Raw genomic sequence first — 27,523 nt, 5'->3', positions numbered from 1 at the left:
AGTAAGTGACAAACAAATATGTATGTGAATGCAATTTAAAGAGAGAAAAATATTAATTCTTACCTCTGGAATCCCATCCATCCTTGTCAGTAGAGTAATTATGATCTCTCTTTCACCAGGCTTAAACTCCAGAATTCCTGTGCTTCCATAAAACTCATTATTATCTCTTGGTTCTACAGTGTAGCGCAGAAACTGTCTGATGAGGCTTCCTCTAGTGCGAACAATCTGCAGCTCAACAGACTCCCCTTCCTGCAAAAAAATAAAATTAATCTTTTTCTAGCACTCTGTTAGAACTAAGTCGTCTGTAATGTTTAAGTGACGTTACTCGGATAGCTACCTTGATGCTGTAGGGACCTCTGGAAGAGGAAGAAAATTCGAACACTCCTCCAGGATCATCGTTTTCCAAAATTGTAATTTCACAAGTAGTAAACCCGTATTTCAGTATCTGATTTTCCACACTGACCCTGAGAAAGGAGGGTAAGAGGTTTTTTTCAAGTTGCAACTCTGTTTAGCAAATCCATACAGAGGAGATCAGGATATTGACAAATTTTATGAATAAATTATGAAAGCCAACAGTTACCTACAAGGATTAAAACAAGTTAAGAATGATACAACATCAGAATGTTTTATCCATTCGTAAAAAATAAATAAATAAATAAATAAAATAAATAATTGCCTCTGAAGTAACTTTTTGTTTGTTTGTTTCTGATTAGCTTTTTATAGCTAGTAACTCTGTTGTTTGTTTGTCTGTTTTTGATAACACATGCACACAACACACAGGAAAAGAAACAGAATAGTGCCAGGAAAAAAAAAAAAAAAAAGTTAGTTAAATTCAGAACTACTTTGTACTTGGATCAAGGTATAAAGGAAATTCCAAAATCACCTATGCTGAGATTACACTGAAAAGCATAAATTTCCATTATTGCTTTGTTTGTCAAAGTTTACTACTGACATAAAGAGGCAGAAATTTGACCCTCGATACCATGGATTTCATCCTCAGCTCTGTGTTAGCCTGCCTTCTGTAGATGTGGAGACTACCTGTAGGATCCCTGTCTGACTCTACAAAATGTTGGACCTGCTCTCAGTAGCTCAGACTCATTCCCCTTTCTCATTACTCCTTTAAAGCACATGCTGAATGGTGCAAGAATGAAGTACGTTGACCAAATACGCATACTTCAGATTCCTCTCAGTAAAGGATTTCTCTCTCTGGGCTTCTCCTACACCATCTTGATCGTACTCTGTGACAGGAATGGGCAGTATCTGATAACAGTAATGAACCTTGCATATTACTTGCTTGCCTTTCCTCAGAAGCAGTAATTTTCATCATTTTAAATTTCTTATATTAAAAATTCCAGAGAAGCACTATTGCAGGATGCATCAAGAATACACCTTCAGATTGATGGTCTGCATATGATTTATTACATGTAGTTTTAGGTACTTAGATTCCTTTGCATCTTTCACGTTTCCTGTCAGTATTGTATTTTTCAATGAAATCGTGGTCCTGCATACTGTACATATTTTTGTGCTTTCACTGTGCTACAACCTAGACTTTATCAAACACTATTTCATGAAGAAATGTGATCTATTATATCCAGTTTTTGAAATCAGGCCCAGAACTGTGTCCAGAAGCACATTTTAAGTAACTGGAACCTACACACACAAAAACAACTTAGCATTGTTGTAGCACAGTCTACAGGACAGGGTACAGGATGCAAAATAGGTAATACCTATTTAATAGAGTAACGTGCTCATGTTTGTTACATGTTTAAAAAAAAAAAAAGTCGGTAGAAAAAATAACCTGTGTTATATAAATTATATGCATGTTAGTCTAAATCAAGATAACTTTCCTTGTCTTTGACTAGAGAAAATTACTCTGTAACTCTAATCAGTTCAGCCATTTAGTTGGGGCAAACTGTATTTGTAGCAGTTTAAAACAATTAATTCATTATTCCATGAAACACTCAAATATCAAACACTGAGCCATGCATTCATAACTTTCATCATTCACAGATCCTACATAAAGAAATGCCTTCAAGCAAGAACCCCATGCCATCAAACGAAACACCAAAGGGGAAGCATGCGTTGTCTGAAGAGATGCAGAGACGTGATTCTTGGGGGGGGAAAGAAATGATAAAGACAGTTTCTGTCCAAACCAACCACTTCTAAAACAAAGCATTGATTCACTGAGGACAGAAAACAGTTCACCGCACTTACCCAAAGAACACGACAAACCTTTCTGTCTCTACCCTGTCAACACAGAGGAAAAAAAAAAAAAAAAAAGAGGATGTAGAAAGTAATGAAAGTGCCACTTACTAAAATTTCAATACTACCCATCTTATAAAAGAACAAAAAACTAACAAAAGGGACAAAAAAAAAAAAAGAAAAAGAAAAAAAAGAAGGCTTTCTTTTTACTTTCCAAAAGTTTATAATGTTCTTTTTATGGGAACCCTGCTTGCTTGGCATTTTCCTGTTGACAAAGGCCAGCAAGTGGGCAGTTCCCACTTAGGAGGAGTGACCCCATGACCAATTCAGCATGTCAAGAGCCACTCAAGGTGTTCCCTACCAAGCCCTCCTCAAAGAGCTTGATTACTGACTGCGTGATCACAACTGCAGCAGCCATCCACGATTATAACCCTTTATTAGGGAAATACATCTACGTGCCTCTGTGATATGGTGTTTCATCAGTCTGACAAAGTAATGATAAAAACAGATAAGCACAGAAAGAGTACTGATGGGTACACAAGGAAAAGTAATTAGGCACAAAATCACAGCAAACCTCATTTACAACAATTTTTTAGTTAATCAGATTACCAAAGTAGTATATATACATGTATAACATAAATACAAATATAAGAAAGAGAAGCAGAAGGAGAAAAAGGGGAAAAAGAGGGGACAAGGAAATAAAGGGACAAAAAAAAAAAAAGAAAAAGGGGAAAGGAAAAGGTATTTGCTAATCAAAAGGTTAAAAAATTAAATCAAGTTTCAACCAAGCATTTATAACAAAACTGCCACATGAAGTCAGTCAAAAGGGCAGCATTATTCTGCAATAGTAATCATGTATTTTGGCTTTCTTAATCAAAAATACATTAAATACAAAAACTGTATCGTCTATCAAAGCACCAAAAACAGATTAAAACAGTGTTTGTAAGGTGATAATTGGGCTCCACTAATCTCAAAAATAATTTAAATTTGGAATTCAATACAGACAAGAGTTCACTCTAAATTCTGAGAAGTAAATACATTCACAGACGTTCTTTCGAATAGGAAGTCTGAATTAATTGAAATTTGTTATTGATATTCACTGAAGCTAGGTATATATTGAGACATTCTCCCTTCCCTCAGAAACATGCAAAAGCATTCAAAAAACAGCAAAATATTAACACAATGAAAAGATCAAGGAGAAGATTCCAGAGTTGGTAATGCTAAAATTTAATTATATCGCTAAGCTGTTAGTAAAATAATTTACAACAGAAAATAAAAATGAATCACTATATCAAGTGAGCTTTTGATATGTATTAAACCTAGACAGCTTTCAGGTCAGGAAGCAACCAGTAAAATTCAGTCCATCAACTGGTAAAAAAGAACATTGTTCAGGTGGTTTCTCCATACAAACCCCATCTTGAACACCTGGATCCTTTTATTTATTTACTTATTTGTTTGTTTGTTTGTTTATTTATTTATTATCTGGTCATTTTTTTTCTCTGGCTGATATCATGAGTGGTCAGACCGCTATCACTGCCCTGGCACAGTAATGTTAGTTACTTCTCCAAAAAGTCATAAAACATCCTATGCAGAAACTTAATAGAAGCAGCTAGGTTTAGGTTTCCAGCTCCAAGATGCTGTTAAGCAAACAATGAATGAACGAAGCTGTGGCTGCCCCATCCCTGGAGGTATTCAAGACCAGGTTGGATGAGGCTGTGGCCAACCTGATCTAGTAGGTGCCATCCCTGCCCATGGCAGAGGGGTTGGAAGTGGATGATCTTTAAGGTCCCTTCCAACCTGAGCCATTCTGTGATTCGAAGAATGGTGCACTCAGTAGTATTCTTTATATCTATACTCTAAGGCATATACATGTAACTTTTCATAACATAGAATGCATATCCCTAACAAGAAATTTTTAAAAAATAGTATTGAAAAAAAAAAGAAGAATTAAGAGAACAAAGATAAATTAGGAAAGTACATTTTAAATTTAAATCCAAAATGTTTGTTGTAAAGTATTCTCACAGGTTTACTTTTTTCTAGGAATAATAAAAAAAAAAAAAATCCCAATTCTATTGTTTTGAACAATTACATTGTAATGCAATTATCATACTCACATCCTGCAAACTTTTATCCTTTTAATCCAAATGCTTGCTTTTCGGTTCAGTGTACTCTTCATGTGCTAAACCTAAGTCCATACAGGGCTAAACCAGGCAAGGTGAAGCGTTCAGCAAATAGCTGCATAATACTTCCAGCAGCCAGCTCAGATCGACCCGGAGGAGCTACGGGGCTGGACACAGGGTCCGTGCCACCAGAGAGCTGCCAGGACACCAGCCCCATCCCCTGCCACGTGCACTTCCAACCTCGAAGAACAGAGGGGCGTTCATATACCACCCTTACACCACGGAGGAGATGCTCCCAGACTGCCTGACACTACACGGGTCCAGTTCAGTCCCGTTTCACTCCTCGTGGTATGTGAAACCAGCTCTTTAGGTGTTCCTCTGACAGCAGTATGGAAACAGGACAAAGAGGGCTATTCAGAAGCAGCAATAAAAGTTAAAACAGCTGCTTTGACATGGTGGCTTAACCGTGGCCAGCAGCTCCTCCAGCTAGTGAAAAGAACTCTTGACCAGGAATAAGGTGATACCAATCACTGGGAAAGCCACTTCCCTGTTTTTATCCTCAGCTTATTTTTTCCTGTAAAATGGCTATGTATGGACATGAAGTTTCATATCGTCACAGACAGTAAACCCTGGCAATGCTTATGATGCTGCCAAAAGAAATACAACCTCAAAGTGTGTAAAGCATTTCTTATACAACAAGACTAATGTGAAATGACTGATCATTAGGGAAATTCTTTCAGTAAAAAAAATCATAATTATTATGTAGCAAGAACTACAGATGAATTAGGACAACTGACAGGAGCTTCAAAATGTTTCTTACACTTTTTTAAACATGCAGTACAAGAAAATAGGAGAAATTAGAGTTTTGACTAAGTTTAAGGTACCATGAGAATTTCAATGTTAAGAACTAACTAGAACCACAAAATAATTAAATAAATAAATGAAAAATAGCTTTGAAGTTAATAACTTTTGACAAAATCTGGAATTTCTGCAGAACCTGAGTGTTCTGAAAGACACATGAGAAACTTAATTTCCACTGTGAATCTACATGGCTGTCATTATTAAACCACACTTCTCTAAAAGACTTTCTTTTCTATCAGGGTATCTCAAAAAGGGGGAAGTGAAATTGCTTGTGGAACATTACTCAATTTGCTTGCATTCAGTGTTCACCCCCTCTTCAATTTTTTCAGGATTATCTACTGATTTAATTAGAGGCAGGCTCTAGCTCTAAAGAACTGCATTAAAGTAGGATTTGCCACATTAGACTTTCCATAGTGCCTCTCATCAGAGGAAACACCTTCTCTCCAGGTTTAATCCATCATTTATTTGATTTTTGAGGCTATTTTAATTTTTCTGAGTCATAGCAGGAGAGATATGTTGTTATTTTGAGAAGTAATGAAAACAAGCAGTAGGTGTCCAGCGCACTCATTTCAACATTCTACTATTTTCAAATGACTTTTTCCCCGTTAAAACGCAGTCTGATCAAACCCTTGAGGCATCCCTGGAGGTTTTCAAGGCCAGGTTGGACTAGGCTGTGGGCCGACCTGATCTAATGGGTGGCATCCCTGCCCATGGCACTGGGGTTGGAAACTGATGATCTTTAAGGTCCCTTCCAACCCAAGCTATTCTGTGATTCTATGAAAATTTACATAAGTAAGATAGATATGGTTTTGAAACAGACACTAACCAAAGGGAATTACCAAGTAAGGAGAAAATCCTAGCTCCATTAAGCAGTATGGCAGTGAGTAACCCACAACACATAAACCCTTAAGCCCTGTCCATCAACACTACACAGTGATTTAAATGGCCCTCCTATGCTTTTCTAACTTTTTGACATGTAGCAACCTCTAAAACCCAAAAATGTTTAAAAACTGCCAGATATTTCACAGTGAAATAGTCAAGTCTGTATTTTACATTTGTAATTTTCAAAAAATTACTTCATAACTCATAGGTCTAATCATTTTCCACATAAACTGATGACAGAATGTCAGCCTATGGAAATCTGTATCCCATCACAGAAATCACTAGAACAATAAAAATCTTCAAATAACGTTGCTTCAGTTTATTATATATAGTAAATGAGATTTATGTCGTAACATATGCATATGGATCTGTTCTGGCATCCTAACTTCCATGAGTTAAGACTCAAAAAATGCTGGAGCATAAGGACTGCCTAAACAGTTGTCTGTTTGTTGATTATCACTTCCACAAAATAAAAGTGATTTATCCCCAGATCCCAAAGTCTCCAAGTTCTCAGTCTCACCACCACTCACTCATGAGCACAAACACAGGCCACGTCCCCAGCCCACATACCCTGCAGGTTCTGGCCCTCTGGTTGTGCCAGGTGCCAAACTGATAGCTGTCTGCACCTTAACTGGGGGGCTGATAACTGCCAGTGAGAGATTACGTTGTGTAGAAGGAAAAAACAGCAATCAGATTTAAAAAAAACTGATTTCTGTTTGTGCTTACCAGGTAAAATGAACAGCCCTAGTATGCATATATGCTCTCACAAAGCACACACACAATTTCCATGGCCTGTTCCACCTACATTCATCAAGAAGACCAAGGTCTTTCCTTTCTCACATAGATTTCACTACAGACATCTGGTTTTATTTATGCTTGGTCTCAATTCAGGCCTATTCAGATAGGGCAGGCATTCAACCTGAATCTGCTCCTAAAAAAAGAAAATATAAAGAAGCTTCAGCAGATACAAGACTCTCTTGCTCCTTCATTACTCATCATTACTCATCTGTGTTCTTTGGAATCATATTTTTCATGTTATACATTTTCCTCCAGTTTGTGGACAAAATTCAGAGCTAGTTTTAATATCTGTGGTCTAAGTATAGAGAGCATAAAGCAAGAAAGGATAACATTGTTTTTAATGGCTTGGAAAAAATATAGTTATGGATGCACTTAAAGCTTATTTAAAATTGAACTGCCTTGACAATACCACTAAGCCGTAAATAATACATCCTTGTTAGAACTAATTATTTTGATTATTTTACCCGTGCTATTAATAATTGCAATACATTGAATGCTTATGAACATATGTCTATGTCTGTAGTTTCATTAAAGTTCTTACATGCTTTCTTTTCTCGCTGACTTATGCTACAATTTACGGAACAGTACAAGCACATCTACAGCACAGTGCATCTTTGTTTTCATGCTCATTCACTACTGCTGTGAGGTGCTGGCTGCCAGCCTCGGAAACTGAAATCTTCTATTTGTCCACAAAATACCAACCAGGCTGAAAGCAATAGCACGGGCGTACACGTAACCCTGCCAGTATCCTTCAACCCTAATTTGAAGAGTCATGTCTAGTACTGAAAGGATGATCTCTGCAGTCATTTCATTCTTGGCTTCTGCTAATTAGTTGAAGTGAGGGATGCTACCAAGGTCTAGAGAAAAGTTCAGATTCTATCTCCTCCTTGCTTACTTCTTTTTCCAGGACAGACCACCTGTTCCTCGGTTCACTCTCTGACCCTGCCAAGTGTGGGAAAGCTGCTTACTGTTGGCACACTTTTCACCATCCACTTCATGATCAACAGAGCCTACGGCTTGCACCATACACAGCAAAAGCAGAACACTGGTTGTATTTGTTCAGCTGCCAGTTCAATCCCTGTTGCAGCCACCATTTTCAAGGTATAGCCTACAGTTGTAACTCAGGATAAATGGCAGAAAACTGTACTTTCACACACGTGAATCAAAAAAGTTACCCTTTCATGCTGCTTACTTCTATCTACTTACTTGTTTACCTCAATACCACTCTGCATTCTTGGCCACCTTACACTCAAAACTTGAACCATCATTTCTAATCCTAGTTTCCCCCTTTGTGCCAGAGACTCTAAAAAAATTCCTTGAGACAAACCAGTTTCTCCCACAGAAAGAAAGCGGAGAACTGCTTGCAATAGTCTCTGTTTTTATTCTGAAAAGGATTGCCTTTTTAATGTAATGAGTAGCCAAGGTAGAATAAAATAACTAGTTCTGAACTACATGCATTAACCAGCCACCTTTTAATCAAGCAAGCCAATCCCGCAAAGGAATAACATCTTCCCTGTGTGCCATAAAGATGTTCGAAAACCATGTTTTCTGAAATGGGATCTTCTAGTGATCAACAACAGCGTGAGGAGCTTCTTGCCTATTGTTTGCTAATGTGGAATCACTGTGGATATCTGTTGTGGATATCTAAGAGCTAGCCTACGCTTCCTGTACAGAATAAAAATACTTCTTCTGCATAAGGTAAGGACTATGTAAGTAGTAGATGTTCAGTGTGGAAGCTGGTGCTGGCAGACCACTGTAGTATGTTTTCAGTAAAAGTGGAAAATGTACCTTAGACAAATAGGAGGTAATACAAGAGCACGTGTGGTGGTATTTCTGTATTTACTTATGTAACTGAGCTGTGGGAAGCAGGACAGACGATATAGCCAAGACACTCTTGTTAGTAACTCAAAGAGGGAAAAGACTCCTGATTATAAACTAATTTAAGTTTTCTGAACAGTGTTCACATGCAGATAATAGTATCACCTGAGGGCCCTTACAGCCTGTTATCCTAAAATCCTCCACTAGATGAGAAGGGAGACCAGAACACTGTGCTTCAGAAACCCCACTGCATTCTCATTAGCAGAAGACTGCAGTAATAGTCACACTGGGATATTCTGGGGGCTATGAGCTGACAGAAGTATCTAATTATCAAGGAATATTGAACATGCAGATCAAACAAATAAACTGCAAGTCTAATTCTACAGTGACACCCAAGTTATAAATGTTTTTTCTGACAGAAAAAGTTCTGCATTGCTTTTTAGTTCTCACTTTAGTTTTTCCCATTATCTTACTAAATATTATTTTTCCGAAAAAAAAAAAGTGTTAAAACCAAGAGCTATAAAAAAGATCAAAACTGAAAGAACTTTCTAAATAGCATACAGAATTTTCATGAAAATATAAACAGTTAAGTCATTAGATAATAAATGCAAAATGGTTTCTTACATTGATCTCCAGTCAAAGAACCCATACACAGTCTGAAACAAGGGCCCACTATTTCTTCAGACACATATCAACACAATGCAAGCAATACCATGTAATTAACACTGTGCTAATCTGTTATGCATAAATCGAGTACTGCAGCTGATACATATGAATAGAGAATAGGGTACAATACCTGTCCAAAGTTAATAACACAGTTTCGTTCATTTCAGGTACATCATCAGCTTTAATGGTGATGTTAATTGTGGTATCACTTTGTCCAGATAAGAAAACCACGGAGCCGTTAAAAGGACTTATATCATCCTGTGTTACCGCCTTTTGATTGGGACCAGAGGGTTTCAAACTCCAGAACACAGTTGCTTGACCATCAGTCCCATCTCGATGCAATGCAATGGAAACCTGTGAAACACATTAATTTGTTGTGACTTGCAAAAGTAGATGCAAAACCGATTACTCCCTTGCAAATTACTATTTGAATAAATAATAATAAAAACAAAAGTTTGGCCAGTTCTAATTTGAGAATGGGAAATGATCTATCTTATTCAGGATTTGTCTCAGTCCTACTTTACATGACTATGCTCGCAATTGGTGAGAGAGACTAACTGCAGTATCTTTTGCTCTGTGTGAGCATCAAGGGCTAACTGGTTTTAGATACTTACACAGAAAGCAAAGACCAATCTCAGTTCTCTGGAAATCAGTAACAGATTATTTCAGAGCATTTTTTTTTTTTTTTAAAGAAGAGAATATTTAGGATAAGACAGAACTTACAGGAAGGCTTTTCCTCACATTAATTGTCAAATGCTACACTGAATACAGCAAACTCCACCTTCTCCAAATAAGTTTTCCATAGCAAAAGACAATATAAAAAGGCTTACTTACCAGCGTAGCAGGGGAATCTTCTGGTTCAGAAAGAATAATCGGTAGATTGCTAATAAAGCCTATTTCTCCATTTGCAATATCTGGAGTAATCCTCAAAGAAATATTTCGAATTTCGCCTAATCTAGGACTCACAGATGGGACTAGAGGAATTCTATTCACCAGTTCAACTCCTTCCAGCTGTAGGAAAAAGTAAAAGAAAAGTGAGAAATAAGAAGCCTCAGCACCAAGTCAGAACAGTTCTGACATTTCAGAGTAATTTTCATATAAAGGAAGTATACATCTCCAGAGCAAATTCTTCCTACTGATAGCACTGCTGTTATAAAAATTTGTAAGTAGACATGTCAAAGAAATTAAGTGGATATTGTTGAGCTGTCAGCAGAATGGTACACCTCCCAGACAAATCATGTTAGTGTATGTAATTAAACACAGATCAAGCCAGAGAGAGAGACTCTGTTCCAGATCAGCTGATACATTACTAGAGCTATTAACAACAGTCATTGATGAGCAGCATAGGCAATTGTCTAACATCATTTTTTGTGGCTTGCATTGATAAAAATCTAGGGAAATCACTGAAGTCATAATAATTTACAGCCCTTGATCAAACAGCCAAATAATAATCCACTTTTCTTTCCTCTCCACAAAATTTTAAGGAATTCTCTATCTAAGAACTACCAGAGCCACATTAAGAATTTAAATTCAGTACAGTATTTCAAAACTGTATTTTACTTGTCACTGCATTTCTGATAGATTATAGATACTAAGAGGAAATAGATTTTTTTTCATCCTTTTCTTTAAAAGGGAAGCATCACTCGCTAAGCCCAGCACCAGTAGTGACACACCAAGGAAAGCAGAACTTGCCTGTTTAATTATTTCCTTTAAATATTATTTATTCCATGTGATTCTGTCTACATGCATCATTACAATAAATGTTTCCATAACAGATTTGCATATATTTCTGTGAACATTTCACTGGGGCATAAACTCCCACTGACATTTTTTCTTGGAGTTATCAGGTGTTATCATAGAGTAAAGCTTTATTTTTTGGGGATAAAATAGTGGCCTTTCTTAAATTCATATAGTAATCATGGTTCACCATTTCAAAAGATGATTTTTAAAGTCTTACAGTTCTTGAAACCAAACTCTATAAATATGTGGGCTGTATCATATTTTGTTCCACAACTGCTTGAGTAACACCCAGAAATATGCATGAACATTTATCTGATGATAGATGGAAATGTTTTACAAATACTGTATTTAGTAACTGATTCTCAACCATTCCAACTTGTTATCAAAAGTCTGAAGAACAGATGATGGCACTGTTTGTTTCTCCTCTTTTCTGAGCTTTCTCCTAGCATAGGCCCCGATTCTGCAATTAACAGGATGAAAGTGCACCATTGTGCGGTTATTAGCTCAGTAAACTTTCTGAAATACTACACAGCCAAAACAATTTGCTCTATTTAAAGTGTATGCTGTATTTGGATCCTGTATGGTACCTTTGGAATAAAGTAATAATCAATAAAGAACAGAGATTTTACTCTTTCTGCAATGTTTCCTTTAGTACCTTTTAAAGGAAACCAGTACAAAGAGAAAAAAATATATAGTTATTTGAACAATAACAATTAGTTTATGAGCTTAATTTTCAGAGTTAATCTTCCTAGCTATACCAAAAACCGCATCTCTGATTACAGCACGTTATTTAATTGAAGGTGTCACTAAGGAATATATCTCACATTAACATTATCTCCTGTACCTTTATTCATCCTACAGTTTCATTTGCTTCTCTGCTGATTCCTGAGTCAATTCTTTATTTTGCCTAAGTACAACTCATTCTAAACATGTTCACTGAGATTATCATTTATTCACGATGCAGAAGGATTGTCACAGTGATAAATAGTGGTGTTTTCCTTCTCTGTGAGTTTCTAAATTAATTATTTGAGCTGGAAAGCTCCTCTGATTTAATTTCTTCAAACAAAGATTTTATTTATAGTTCATGGAGAAAGTACAGAAAAAAAAAAAAAACAGATTGGAATCTACAGTTTGAAAATCCAGGCAAAGTGCTTGGAATGACTGAACATTCTGAAATATTTATCAGATGTGTGTCTTGACTACAGTCAAAGGACAAAAAAAAAAAAAAAAAAAAAAAAAACATTGAATACATGGAATTAGACATTTAAGAATTTTGTGGATCTCTCAAACCTCTTGCAATCATAAAACATACTAACGTGTTCTAGTATTTCAGAAGGCAATTCCTAACCTAACTGTGAATGCCATAAATAAATAAATAAATAAAATTGCATATTAGATAAACAATATAATTCTGGCAAAACTTTTTGTTCTCATTATTCCTCCTGTAAGAGAATGTAGGGAGAAGGATGTGGAGGGAGGAAATCTTTCAAAGGTCTTAGAAGTGATTACAACGTCTTTGGTAGACTATAAGGAAAATATAAAACCTGGCAAATTTGAAATTCATGGATATAACATCAACACCTTCAACGATGATAAAAGTTATCTTTTACAAATTGAGATAGAAAAAAAAAAGGAAAGAAAAAAGTGAAGAAAACTATACAGGGAAAAAAAAAAGTAAGTTCTCCTAACAAATTTATATATAAATGCAATATAATATACATATAATATATAATGTATATTTGACCCTTTTTAATTTAGAATAGTTCAGCTGGAAGAGCAAAGATCACAGTATCACAGAATTGTAGGGGTTGGAAGGGACCTGGTCAGGCTGGAGAGTTGGGCAGGAAGAAACCAGATGAGGTTTAACAAGAGCAAGTGTAGAGTCCTGCATTTGGGAAGGAACAACCGCAAGTATCAGTACAGGCTGGGGGATGACCTGCTGGAGAAGGACCTGTATCAAGCCCAAGATACATTTACTTGCATGTCATTTCTGAAATTTTTCCTGCTTCAGTAATTTAATTTTAAGAACCTTATTTTTTTCACGTTCCAAGTCAGAGGCCAAGCAGAAACATGCTTCAAGGGGCAAGCAACAGACAACGCTGATCTCATTTTGATAAATTCCATGATTAGTACCTGAATCCTCTTTAGTTTTAAAATTTGTTTAATTACTAATGATTAGGGATAGAAAACTTTATAGCATAGTTATGAAAGATGTCTTTTTAAATAAGAAAATCTTTGCTTCAGAGCTAAGCACTTTTTTTTTTTTACAGGAATGGTCATTTAAATTACAGTCAAGGGGAAGGATCAATTATTGAATCATATTCCTCATATTAAATAAGCTAAAAAACAAAAACAAAAACAAAACAGCTGAGATACCTGTATGAGGAAATGAGCACCATTTTGAAGAAATGCATCTTTTCTTATTGGTATACTCAAAGTATGATGTGTTTTTCCTTCTGGAAACAGGAGGATGCTGTTTCTAGACATATTTAGAATGCCATCTTTTGCTCTCTCAGGATCCAGAGCTCCAGCTGGAATATACAGTGCAGTATAAACTAACTGCACATTTCCAACTGTTCCTTTCTCCCTTACAAAACTCAAGGATAAAAAGCGTCCTGTTGGATTACTTTCAATCTTCTGATTCTCCAAAGGATAAAACTTTATTACGCCATAAACATCATCGCTGTCCTGAATGTAAAACAAAAGCTGCAAAACAGAAAACAGCATCACTTACTCAATGCTACAATTAATATACACCACAGTTTTCACGTTTTCATGAAAGTATGTCATGACTGTCATCATACATTTTTATCGTTAGTGAATTGGCACTCAAGAAAGAAATCAGATTGACAGCCCCAAAGTGTTGCTTGTGCACAAGCAGCACACCACTGATAGCAGCAACTTTCCTGCTATGCCTCATCTATGTCAGAATGAGCTTTGAATAACTGATTTTTGGTTCAGCAGCCAAAGTGAATAATTTGAATATATTTCAGACTGTGAAAAAATCATTTAATTCACCAAATTCATTCCAATCATATGTTCAAAAAGCAAAGTAGGGACCTGAGTCACAGAATTGTCAGTAATGCTAATTACCCCTTATTTAAAAGTTCAGAGGTTAGTCTTAATCACTAAGCCATCCTCTTGAAGCTGTTACTCTGTGTAAAACATTCCAGTACCTACAGCAAATAAGCAAGTGAAAATAAATGCTCAACCTTCTCTTAGCAAGCAACCAATCAAGATAGCAGTTATGCAATGATATTTATGATGGGAATATTCTAAGCTAAATGCTACTGCATTAAATAGGTCTGGCCTTATAAAATATGTTAAGCCAAAGACTTTGGATGTGGCTCTTTATACTGAGAATACATCAGCTTGCTTCACTTAAACTCAAGCACAACTACTTCAATTTAGCCAATCCACCAAAACTGGTGGATCCTAATCCTAATCCTACTCCCTAATTATTATCTATCACCTCCTCAAAACAAGTTCTGAAATCAAACTTACCTCAGATGGTTCGCTGACTTCTGCGCCTCCCTGTATTGTATGAGCTAAGAGCTTCAGAAGATAGGGCTCTGCTTCTTCTGGTATGTTATCATCAATAATGGTCAGTGAAAGTGTGACCAGCATCTGTCCTTGATCAAAATGTATCTCCCCGGTCTCTGGAACAAGGTCTGCAGTCACAGGTGACAGATCACTGCTATTTCGAGTTATGACCCAGGTCACAGAAACATTTCCATGTGTTCCACCATTTCTTACGATCGTGATCCCTTCAAACCTGTGGTTTTGAATGAAAATAAAAATCTGTAACATGCAATTATAATTAATATCGGTTTACTTAGCTATCTGTTCCCTGGAAGATTTATACTGACTTCAGTGGAATCGATATTAACTGCTGCTACTGACATTTGAGTCAGGACTTAAAATTTGTGAAATCATACCACAGAAGTAGACTTTTCTCAGGTTGCTTATTCATGAGATAATATACATAAAGACATGAGTAATATATCTAAAGACATTAGTTAAAATTTATTTTGTTTACAGTAAGAAAGATACTGAGAAGAGGAAAGTTGGCATGTTTATATTTTTTCTCAGGAAAGATGTTAAATTTCAGAAAACTTTTTCTCAACTAAATTTCTACACTGTTTTATGGACTATATCAAAATACAATTGTCAGGCATGAGTGTTTAAATAATGATTTTATTTAAAATAAAGTGACTCAACTATTTGCCTATGCACTGAAATATAATTTATCAATATTTGTGATTATGGAAATGTCACGTTTCCTGTATCTGTGTATAAGAAAGAAAAAAAAAAAAGTGAATATTGAAGTGCTGGGCTCTACATACTAGAAATTGTTCATAAAATCATAGGTTGATACATTACCTCTTTCTCTGGGGATGAACCACCATCACTAGCTAGCAGTGGACATTTTTACTAAAACTGGCAATATTGTATAGATATTAGTTCTGCTTGTAAAGATTTGTGTGGAGATTTGTTTTTAATTTATCTGTAAAATTACATGTATTTAACTTTTTTGGAAGTCTATGGGTATTCAGTACTTCACAGAAGACACTCACCACCATTTTTTAACCAGAGACTGACTTTAAATACAGTGTAGACAAAGATTTACTGGGAAAGGAAGCCTGAAATATATTTTCCACTTGTATGAATGGGTGTGTGGCCGCATCACAACTTCACTGATCCATCTTTTAGATTAAGGGTTTTTCAGTATTTTGATAATGTCATTAAATATTTACAGTTCTCATATATAGTTCATAAATATTAAAATACTTCTGCATAATTAGACATTTTCTCCCTTGAAAATTCTATATCGTTTATAATAATTACACAGTAGGTGATTTCTATATTAATTTTTCACTACTGATTTTATAATTACTGTCAGTGAAATCCTAAGGATGCTTTACAGTGCCAAACAAATCCCTTAACATGACGAGATACTGTTTGAAGATCTGTAGTACCTTGAAATTTGGTCTTCATCAATGATAACAGTTTGAGTAAACAGGATACTGTTGATTGAAAGCACTCCATAGGGTTTATCATTTGGTTGGATGGTGACGTGAACAACAGATGGATTAACCAAAACAGCATCTCCCTGTAACGTGTCCTTAAGGAGCATAATTTGGAAGGTCTCAGCAATTTCTGGTATGGCATCATCAAGGATCTTGAATTTCATATATACTTCATGAACTAGAGGTGTGAAGACAATAGTTGTATTTGGCTGAAGATCTAGGAAGTCTAAATTGAGCTGCGCATGTGCTGTTGAATTCCCAGTTATGATGGTGTAACTGACGGAGACTTCACATTCATCAGGTCCAATTAATTTTCCACTGTCATCCTTACCACGAATCACTTGAATTGTGAGCATTTCGACTTCCTCAGGCACCATGTAAGTGCTCTGAGCAAATCGCACAGGGCTGTCATTTTTCTTAATATTAATCTGAACAGAATTCCTTGTGGTGTTGATTTCAGCCCCTCCCTCCACACTCCTGAGATGAACAACAAACAATTCATCATTTTCAGGTATCTGGAAAAATAATAGTAGCAACAGGGTGTAAGTCCCATTTCAAATACATGCAGAACACTTACTTAGAAATATGTTATGTATATTTAGCAATAAAGGGAAATAATATAAACATTACAACCCTTTTCACATTAAAATAAACAGGCAAAAAGAAACTCGCTTGCAACTTTGAAAATCCCTTCTCAAAATTGAATGTTTCCATTTTCTAAGACATACTTCTATGCTATGGAAATATGAAAAAGTGGGAAAAGACAAAAAAAAAAAAAGGGCAAACAAAAACTAGGCAAGAATCAGATGAAGCTCTATCTTTCCAACTAGAGAGTGTGAGGAGATCCAAACTCAACTTGTGGAAGTTGCTCTGCTTGGACACAAGTGTTCCTGACAGTTATTTAGTCTGACATCTTTATTTGCTGATGTTAACACCATTTTACATCTATGCATGCCTGAAAGAGCAGAGGAACAACATATGAACACAACCTACCTTGGCCCTTTTGTTCCTATTCAACGGGAAAAAGAACAGTTCCTACTTTCAGACAGACTCACATTCCCAGCACAGCTTCAGTCACAGCTCTGAGAATGTGCTTGCTGATGCTTATCTATTAATTAGACTTTGGCATTTCTACATGTGGTTTGTTTAGAACTGCACTTTAGTTTTAGCTCTTTAGTCTCTAATAACTGATGCAGCAGACAAAAAAGAAGGGTTTATAAGCCTTGAATTGCAGAATTTAATATTTTTTACTTTATATTATTACATTTTATTCCCCAGTCTTGATAGGCTAAGTCTGTTTAACTGGAAAATATCATTATTTTATTAATACAGAGAGATTAGAAGGAAATATTTAAATATTACATAAGATCCTCACATCTCATTCTTGTTGTGGACTCTCAGAAAAAACAGTATTATTTGCTTCTGAGATAAATTCCACAACAAAATTGCTTATGTGTTACTAATGGCATTGCTTTGTTATAGGGCTGATGAATCCTTTCCATGTAGTTCTGTTTACTGAGCAAAAAAAGTTCAGAATTCCTTGTGGTCCAATATTTCTTCTCTTTTTACACATTTGTTAATTGGCCACCCTTAGATCCTGTTTCAGGGCACAAAGGGTATGCACGCCGCTGTCTTTGTAGCTGAGGCCAATTTTGTCCCTTGTTTGACTTGTGGCACTTAAACTTGCATAATATTATTGACTGATGCAGGTTGTTTGTTTTTTTTTCCAGCGTGAGATTTGCAAGCTCTCTGTCACCTCTCTCCTACACTACTATTTCCTATTTTATCTTATTAAAATTGATGTTAACTTACGCTTGTTTTAGTTCACTAGTTCATATACTGTCTTGCAGTACAAAAATACGCATTTGACAGTCAGAACGTACATGCCATTTTAGTTGCAGATAAAATCTTAGTATCCTACATAAATAAGGCATTGTGGAGCTTTCAATTACATCATGATTGACCAATAAATACATGAGTCAAACTTCGAATATAATAGTATAAATGATTTCCAGTGCTGCCTTGCCTCTTTAATTTTCTCTTAAAGTTGCAATTATACTTAAAAAGGAAACCTGCACAGGAAAAGTACTATAAATGCAGAGCTGTGGAAATCAGAACTGCAGTCCCCTACCTTCTGTAAGGCTGCACAATTCAGAAAAATACTTGTTTCATTGGTTTCCCTAACTCAGATCCTAAAAGCTCAAATTAAGTTCTGACAGTAGTGTTACTGGATTCTTGTGAACTCTATCATCATCATCATCAATAAAGGTTTTTGTGCAAAATTCATCTTTCACATACACTTGTGAAAGACTTTCAAAGAGTGGAAAGACGTTGACTAGACACACCAAATACAGATCAAACTTTCAGAAACAGAAGTTTGAGAGCATTTCTCAGAATAAAAATAAATAAAATCACATCCTCCCAAGAGAAAAGACCCTAATAATTTATTTCTGTGTGTAAGTCACTGAAATATTACATTGAATTGGAAAGAGATGTTTCTACACTTCAGCACCCCAGGTTGGCACAGCCTCTTAACACTAGAGTATCAGTAGAAATGTGGAAGGACATTTTTTATAACTAAGAGTAAAAAGGAAACAAGCTGCTTTACAGTTCTGTGCTCACTTCTGAGACACACACCTTTCACCATTATTGTTTTCTTATGAATTTCTTACTAAGTTGTTTTGCATCATATATACTTATTTTGATGTCTCAGTTTTCCCTCTTAAGCTTATTATAAAGGAAAAGAAAAACACAAAAGAAAAGTGCAGGTAAGAAAAAAGGAAAATCACAAGTTGCAAATTAGAAGAATGTTTTGTTTACTCTGAGATAAAAAGAAAGCCTCACAACCTATGAGTTATGTTGTGGTTTTTTTTTGTTTTGGTTTGGTTTTTTTGTGTGTGTGTTGTTTTTTTTTTTCAATTGGCCAATCTGAAAACAGAAAAATGTTAATTATCACCTAGTATTCATGCTTTCCACAAGACTGCATGTTTGTTTCAGGAATCTCATCTATTTTTAGGATTTTTTCAAATATGTTTCTACCCTGAAACATATTTGAAAAAAAAAAAACACAAACAAACAACGACAAAAAATATTTTTGAATCTGCCTTTTCCCTGTGAATCTTCAATGTGTAATATTCTTTCTTTAGTGACAAAGATAACATGTCTGCTCAGCCAGGATATGCACATAAACTAAAACTATTCACTGATGAGAATTAAAGAGGGAGCTTGGAAAGAGTAAAAATAATAGACCAGAGAGCCAAAATTTAACATCACTTCATCAAATAGAACTGCTTTTAACCTTATTTAAGCCAAGCCTTTTTGTAACTTATTACTCTAAGTCTTTCCAGAACTTCAGTTAACCTTCTACGTATCAAAGCCTAAGATGAAGTCAGCTTGTTCCTACCTGATCATCAAGCACTGTTAAATTATAAATCAGCTTTGATCTCCCAGGTGTGAATGTAATATTTCCCTTAGCTGGACTTAGGTCTTCTTCAGCTGGGTTTGGACCATCTTTTATCTGCAAAGAATTGATTTGTCTGATGAGAAGTCTATAAAGCAGGAATACAAATCCAGTGCAAGTACAATAACCAATATGCAGTGTGACTTGCATAACAAATGACTATCTGTTCAGCCATCTCCAACTTACAACTTACATGAACATTCAGTTGTGAAAATCTGCTCTTTTCTGGCAGACAGTGTAAGTCAGAACAACCACTCTGAAGAAATCCCGTATTTCCAGAATAAGAGGAAGAAAACTACTTCCATATAGGCCTATGGGGACTCTTTAGTATATTCTGATGCATAACTGACTCTTTCATATTACAGAAAGGATATTCATGCAAATTCAGTTTGAATCAATAGTATTTCATAATAAATTCCAAGACAAAGTAATAGTACTTACTGGTTTTGTGTCCCTTCTATCTTAACTTGTGATATTAAAGATACTAAATTTAACAGTCAAACTCAAAATACTACAAAGCCTCTTAAAGGTCATATGGGATTTTTTGGTTTTAGAACATTTTGTAAATTATTTTTCAACATACATATATAATGATGTGAGACAGACCTAAGTAATTGTCCAGAGAGTAAGATTTACTGTACCTTAAAACAAACATATTTGCAAAAAATTGCACAGAGAATCATATTCAGTACTTTAACTATTCATGCTATATTTAGTATTAATAAAATCCAGTGCAAAGCTTTTCTGGTTTTGACAGGTCTAGACTAAAGCTTTGAGGTCTAGATTAAAGCCTTACCCTATAGGACCAGGCAACTAGTACAGAAATATCTATATGAAAGATTTTATATATAATTTTAAAGTAAATAATAGAGTCTGAGCTAGATAAGAAAAAGAAAGCAATGAAGTCAGTAATTGTATCACATTCAAATCACATATGTAAATAACAGGATAAGTATTCAACATGATTAATTATTTCAAAAGCTTCATTTGCAGGGGATTCAAGATAGAGATCAAGATACAGATGATTATAGATACAGAAATTCACCAAATCCTGAGCACTCACAGTTCAAAGTTGGGATAATCATTAAAGACTCACTTGAATATTTGTATGTAAAATAAATATTTTTTAAAAAAATTAAAAAAACTTAGATAAGACACTTCTTACATACTTAATATGCATTATTTTCCAGTAATACATACTGATGTTGCCTCACGTACCTTTCTAAATGACAGAATATACTCGGTTTTCTCTAGTACCTCTTAACGTTAAACAGTCAATTAAACAGTCAGATAATTACAGTATTTTCTATATGACGGTTAATATGAATCCCTTTTATGAAACAGATCTACCTAATGTAGATGTAGGTATTTTGTCCTTCTTCCCCTTTTGCAAACACTTCAATAAATTATGATTACAGCCTCTCAGTTTAATCCAACAGACTACTGTATGAAGTCTTTTGGATAAACTCACCTCAAAAGTTATGACGACCGTCCCATAGGTTCCCCTCTCTCTAATTAGAGTGAGCGGCACAAATTCATTTCTGCCCCTGGGCTCATTCACTGTGATTAAGGCAGACTAATGAGGAAGAAAAGGAACAGACAATCAGACACAGATCAAATATCACAGCAGAATGAAGAAACTGTTACCATAGAAATATCAAACTCCCACAGACAAGTTAATCCAATCCGCAAACCAGTCCACTGATGGCATACATTTCCTAGCAACCAATTAGTTCAGCTAATGAAAACCTTAAAAGATTTCAGATAAAAATGTATCACGTAATGCAATTTGTGTGTTTTTGTTGTTGTTGTTGTTTGTTTGTTTCTGTAAATGAACATAGTCAACATACACAAAGCACTGACATATCATCACTGGTATTTTTAGGAGCTCCTACACCCATTAAAAATAGGTTTTCACCATCATGAAGTCGTTTATTAGATAGCTAGCTATAAATGTACTCAGGACAATCATTTAGGTCACTGGTCACTTTTTTAGGCTATTGTAGGTAACAGATTTTGAAGATATCCACAAATCCCAGAAGCAGCTTGGCTTAGTACTGTGGCTCTAACATTTTCTTATGTTCTTATGTTTTTTCAGAGAAGTCCTATACAAAATTATATTGTCAGAATGCTGTCAATAAGGCATAGCTACTCGTTCTACTAATACAACCTCTGTATTATTGCAAATATCATCTGCTGGAGTAACAACAGCATCTTATCCCAGAGGGTGTTATAAAATGCATATATTATGACAATGTTCCCTCAGTAATTGGTAATTAACCCTACTGCAAGAAGCTGTGCCTGCTCTTCAGAGGAACAGGTTTATATTCAGAAGCTACTTCTTTGTTTACATGCTACATTTCAAAACTGAAATAACAGTAGCAATAAAAACAAACCAGATGTAAATTATACACTCAGGTAGAGAGTATTTATACATCCAAACAAGTCTGGAATTTTAACTGTTATAAATTTCCAATAGAAACAAAAATAATATGTCAGAAATACATGCTTATAGATTTACTTCCTTTCATTATCCTTTCAGAACTAAGCAAACTACCCACATTAAAGCCAGAGAAGACTGAAGAATATTCAAACCTGGATGGAACTGGAACTGTTTGTGTGACTCACAATAATCAAATAGTCTTCTTCCTCCACTGCAAAATGTTTCACACGTCTGGTATCCAGAACAGAAAGAGTCTGTATCTGCAAGGGAAATATGAGGGTGACTATGTTTATCTACATATGTATATAAACAAATACATTTTATATTACATTGTATATAGTGAGAAAAAGTACGCATAGAATGTTAAGAATTCCAAAATTATGTATAAAACTATACATGAAATAGCTTTTAAAACTTTATATTTTATATATATATATATATATATATAAGCAACTAATTTACAGAATTAACATAACTTATCATACATTTTCCAGAAAATGTTCTATGACTTGATTGCTTGAGAATTTCTTCCCCCACTTCCAAGCAGAGCTACAGGCTGGGAGATGAGTGGTTGGAAAGCTGCCTGGCCGAGAGGGACCTGGGAGTATTGGTTGATAGTCGGCTGAATATGAGCCAGCAGTGTGCCCAGGTGGCCAAGAAGGCCAACAGCATCCTGGCCTGTATAAGAAGCAGCATGGCCAGCAGGGCTAGGGAAGTGATTGTGCCCCTGTACTCGGCTCTGGTGAGGCCGCACCTCGAGTACTGTGTTCAGCTTTGGGCCCCTTGCTACAGGAAGGACATGGACGTGCTCGAGCGAGTCCAGAGAAAGGCAACGAAGCTGGTGAGGGGTCTGGAGAACAAGTCTTATGAGGAGCGGCTGAGGGAGCTGGGGTTGTTCAGCCTGGAGAAGAGGAGGCTCAGGGGCGACCTTATCGCACTCTACAGGTACCTTAAAGGAGGCTGTAGAGAGGTGGGGGTTGGTCTGTTCTCCCACGTGCCTGGTGACAGGACAAGGGGGAATGGGCTAAAGTTGCGCCAGGGGAGGTTTAGGTTGGATGTTAGGAAAAACTTCTTTACCGAAAGGGTTGTTAGGCATTGGAATGGGCTGCCCAGGGAAGTGGTTGAGTCACCATCCCTGGAGGTCTTTAAGAGACGTTTAGATGTTCAGCTTAGTGATATGGTTTAGTGAAGGACTTGTTAATGTTAGGTCAGAGGTTGGACTAGGTGATTTTGGAGGTCTCTTCCTACCTAGACAATTCTGTGATTCTGTGATTCCCAGGTAATCCTCCCTGCACCCTCAAATGTAAATATATAAAAAATACAAACAATGTAAACAACTAACTATGACAAACTTACATCACTGAAGTTATGTAGTATTTTAGGACACAAAACTAACTCTTGTCACACAGAGTGCTTTTTTCTAAAACATGGCCAGACTGGAGGACCTCCCTTGGTCCTTGCCAACCCATACTATTTTAAGATTTTAAAATTAAAATCGATTTACCCACAACAATCTGTGTCCAGCCATGAATGCATACACACTGTTGTTAGAAGCTCCCTGTGTGGCTCCTCCATGAGTAACCACAAGGTAGGAAGAGGCTCCAATTTGGAAAGACACACAACTTGTAGGATTCCACATACTGAAATTCTGCAAGAAGAATAAAAAAAAAGTAAGATTGTGACTTAAATTCCTTATTAACTAGCATGTCTGGTGTTCAAAAACAAACATTTACCTCAACAGGAACAAATACTCCTTTCCACTGGTAGACAGTAGAAAACAAAGCTGGAGGCATACGCAACAGAACACCGTACAGGATTTCTCTTGAGGTAAAGAAACACCAACCAGATGCTGATTCTTCCACAAAACTTTGCAAGACAGATAGGACACTGATACCACCCCCTGCAATATAGTAAAAAATAAAATAAAATAAAATAAAATAAAATAAAATAAAATAAAATAAAATAAAATAAAATAAAATAAAATAAAAACACTATTTACTATTATATTACTCTTGAGATCTTTTCTAACCCCATTCCCATTATTTACCTCCCAAAGCCAGACCTAGTATGAGAAATGATGAAGTTGTGTCTTAGTATTTGTTATAAGTGTATATAAATACATAGAAATGTTACAATGCTAAGGATATAATGAGAGTTAAGCAGTAAATGTATTTTTCATTCATTACAACTGCACATGGAAGACATATAGGCAATTTGAGTCTGACTCATAATAATTGATCTTGGAATTTAGCTAACAAGAGAATTAGCTAGATAGCAAGTAGTAAAGAAAAAAAAAAAAAGACAAATTACAAAATGTTCATGTTTTGTTCCCCATTTACAACATGTTCATGTTTTTATTCCAAGACGGTCCCTAAGCACCGTCTTGTCAGAACTAAACTCCAGGAGCTAGACTCTTGCATGTCACATGTCATTTATACTGTGTTAGAAAGATCCTGAGTTACAAGTAGTACGGAACAAATTTTATTACACACACACAAATAAATAAATAAATAAATGGCTAGTGACAATAATGTTCATATTAGCAGCAAAGACAGAAATAGAGATTACTGAAACTGGCAGAAGTGGCTGATGACAAGGTGATTCTTAAGCAGCTAAAGTATTTTATCTACTAAATCTTACATAGGAAAATATTAACTGAATTGTGTCTGAATACTTGAATTTACATTCCCAAGCTACATCTCCTGTATGCTTGGCTACTCTCTTACTATCTCCACTTCTACAAAAGCAGTGGACATTCTCTGTAAAGTGAACGTACTGATGCCAAATGCAGTATCTGATGATGTCTCCCACTCAACGCTCACAGAAACGTTAAGCCCATTACTCCGTGAAACTTTCAAATAAGCTGTAGTGTTGGCTTCTTCAATTATGATGAAATTTGTCCTAAATGTGAGAATCATAAAAATAAGGAAAAAATTATTTTATAGTATATTCATTGCTGTAATAAAAATAAGATTTTTACTGTACAATTCCAGATGCAGAATATACAACAGAAATAAAAAGAAAATATTAATAACAGGTTTCAGTATCTGATGGACTGGTAGCTACATTAATTAGGGTTTCCCAATGATCCTTACTACAATCATGCAAAATCATAGGCAATTCAACAAAATCTTTAAACAGACTGAAATTTAAGTATATTAAATTCACGTAATAAATGTTTAGATAATATTATTATTAAATATTAATATAAATTATTAACTCTAAATATCAATGTATTAATAAAATAGCATACATACATTTTTTATTTAAATAGTAAATTTATTTAATCTGTATGGTTTCAGCTGAATGGTTTTTAAAAATGGCAGTCCATATGTGTCACTTGCTTCTGAAAAACAGCCTTCAGTGAAAGTATATTTTTTACAGGTTTAAAAATGAAAGTAAATTATAAAACGTATGACTTCCTGGACACTGATATGAGGTTTGGAACTTTTAACATGGAATACTATCAGTGGAATATGTAGGCACTAGTGAAGTATTAGTTTATAAAGAAAAATAATAATAAATAAATTGAAATTTTGGATTATGAATAGTCCTTTTTATGCATTTTTCTACTCTTTTGTTTAGCAGTAATAGTATTTCACAATACCTTTCAAAGTTACAGATTTACAAATTGGGTTGCTGAATTTCTTTAATGCGATCCATCAAAAACAAAATTGTAGAGAAATATTATCTCTTTGGAGTATGAGCAACTATCTCCTTTTTACTGATCAGTGTAAAGTACCTATTTCCAACTGTATAGATGCTGAAAAGCCCTAGTGGAGCCTGGTTTTGTAATATTGTAATCATAGTTTCCACTCTCGTGCCTAGTCTGGCTCCTCCAGTTGGATTGAACAGGGTGACAATGAAGTGCTCATCCATTTCTGGTTCTTCATCTAGTACCGCAGAAATATGCAGCGTCTGATAACAAAACAAGCATACAATGTTATTGAGACATGATAACAGATGATGACACAGCTCTATCAGAATGTGCTACCTTTTTTTTAAATTTATTTCACTATAAGGCTTTGGATAGCATAGCAGGAGAAGAGCAGCTCATGAAGCTGGAGAGGACAGAATTGAGGCAAGCTCAGACTGAGTTCAGACTGAGGTTCTAAAGCCATCCATCTAGTGGCCTCCATTGGTGCAACACTAAGATGAGCATATTCACTTTTCGTTGTTGTTGTTCTCTTTTCTTTCTTTTCTCATCCTATGATCCTCTGAAGTTTTTGATCCTAATTTCATACTTTTGTTCTCTATTTATTCCATACATTTTTGGGTAGTTTATACTCACAACACAGCTATAAGTGTAATCAGTTAAGTTGGTTTTAATTTATTTTAGTTGGCAGCTAAGCTATCTTCAGGGAAACAGGGTAATCTCACTACTGGTGCTGTCAAGAAAGAAAAGGAAAAGGAAAAAAAAAAGCAAGAATAGTGAGAGATTTGAAATACTCTTTCCTCTCGATGCTTCTTTCCCTCTCCTACACCACTGTGGATGAAGATCAGGTCTTCTAAAGGCAATCTCAAACTAGCAAAGAGCAATCTAGAGAAAGCTAAGTGCTTCACTTTCATTTGGGGCTCACTGTCATCCTTCACACTACTCAAACAAGCAAAAAATTTCATAGGTACGCATAGCCTTGCTGTACAAAATAAAAAGTTAGTGATGATGCATTTGGAAATAATACAAAATTTACAATGTTTTATATTTCTGTTCATTTCCACAATAAACCATATTTACCAACTATATTAAGAAGGCTCCAACTTCTTATAGATCTGCTGCATTGTGATTCCAAATGCATCTAAAGGCCAGAAATTGAAAACCAGTGTTTCCAAGAAAAGTTTGTCTCAGTTTCTATCCTATTGCCTGTAATATGCTAACACTAGCTTCACCAGCTTTACTGGCAAAAATAAATAAATCGAATTGTGATTAAACCTTAGAAGAGTCAGGATTCACAAACTTAAGCTAGTTCATTTTGTAGCTGACATTCTTGTGAGGACAGTATAGAGGCAGTGAGCTTAATACTTAAGTTATTTTCCAATCCTAAGACAGACAACTGTTCTACTTTTTGTATTTGTTGCAGCACATTCTGTTTAGTTCAGACTAACTAAAATGTTAAATCACAGAATGGGATTTTTACTTTGATCTTAACTATTAGGCTTGCAAATTATCACTTTAATTTAAAGTAAGTTTGCATTTCAGCTATAGATTGACTACATAAAAAGAACTGTTCCAAAGCACACATGAACGTTATCTATAGTGTACTGTTTTCAATTTACCTCAACCCTTACAAACTAAGAAACACCTAAAGATGAGCCCATTTAATTTTCACACACTTCCACATCAGATAATAACAGGAAATCAGTCACAGCTCATGACTCAATTCACTTTATGAATGAAAGAAGTAGAAAAAATAAACAGAAGATAAAGCACAGACATTTCTGAAATCTTTCCAATATTTCCAAAAAAAAAGCTTCCTAGACTTCTCTGGTAATAACTAGCATATTA

General features: G+C 35.4%; 1 protein-coding gene and 1 long non-coding RNA gene across 9 annotated transcripts in view; one reads left to right on the top strand and one right to left on the bottom strand.

Annotated features, from left to right (window-relative positions):
- The window catches only part of LOC136787892 (adhesion G-protein coupled receptor V1-like), an 82,963-nt gene that overhangs the window by 30,941 nt on the left and 24,499 nt on the right, over positions 1-27,523 (bottom strand). For 7 of the 8 annotated variants that reach the window (XR_010826959.1, XR_010826961.1, XR_010826962.1 and 4 more), the window contains exons 19-33: positions 25,763-25,938; positions 24,797-24,921; positions 23,754-23,920; positions 23,525-23,668; positions 22,173-22,280; positions 21,049-21,153; positions 19,521-19,634; positions 16,067-16,632; positions 14,592-14,862; positions 13,464-13,793; positions 10,182-10,358; positions 9,478-9,701; positions 2,215-2,247; positions 338-464; positions 64-249 (exon numbers count right to left, since the gene is read on the bottom strand). Coding sequence is in view for 3 of the 8 variants with exons in the window: in XM_066985288.1 (XP_066841389.1) it covers positions 64-249; positions 338-464; positions 2,215-2,247; positions 9,478-9,701; positions 10,182-10,358; positions 13,464-13,793; positions 14,592-14,862; positions 16,067-16,632; positions 19,521-19,634; positions 21,049-21,153; positions 22,173-22,280; positions 23,525-23,668; positions 23,754-23,920; positions 24,797-24,921; positions 25,763-25,938 (2,853 nt within the window). In the remaining 5 variants the exon portion in view is untranslated. The remainder of the gene's footprint in view (positions 1-63; positions 250-337; positions 465-2,214; positions 2,248-9,477; positions 9,702-10,181; positions 10,359-13,463; positions 13,794-14,591; positions 14,863-16,066; positions 16,633-19,520; positions 19,635-21,048; positions 21,154-22,172; positions 22,281-23,524; positions 23,669-23,753; positions 23,921-24,796; positions 24,922-25,762; positions 25,939-27,523) is intronic. The other variant, XR_010826960.1, reaches the window with a different exon arrangement.
- On the top strand, positions 22,165-26,916 carry LOC136787914 (uncharacterized). Its single transcript, XR_010826977.1, has 3 exons — positions 22,165-22,299; positions 22,813-22,965; positions 23,762-26,916. It is a non-coding gene; the product is annotated as an uncharacterized lncRNA (long non-coding RNA).

This window comes from Anser cygnoides, chromosome 31 (assembly GCF_040182565.1).
Source record: "Anser cygnoides isolate HZ-2024a breed goose chromosome 31, Taihu_goose_T2T_genome, whole genome shotgun sequence".
NCBI lineage: Eukaryota > Metazoa > Chordata > Aves > Anseriformes > Anatidae > Anser > Anser cygnoides.
Note: the sequence above shows the minus strand (reverse complement) of the source record. Positions and strands in the feature narration are given on the sequence as shown.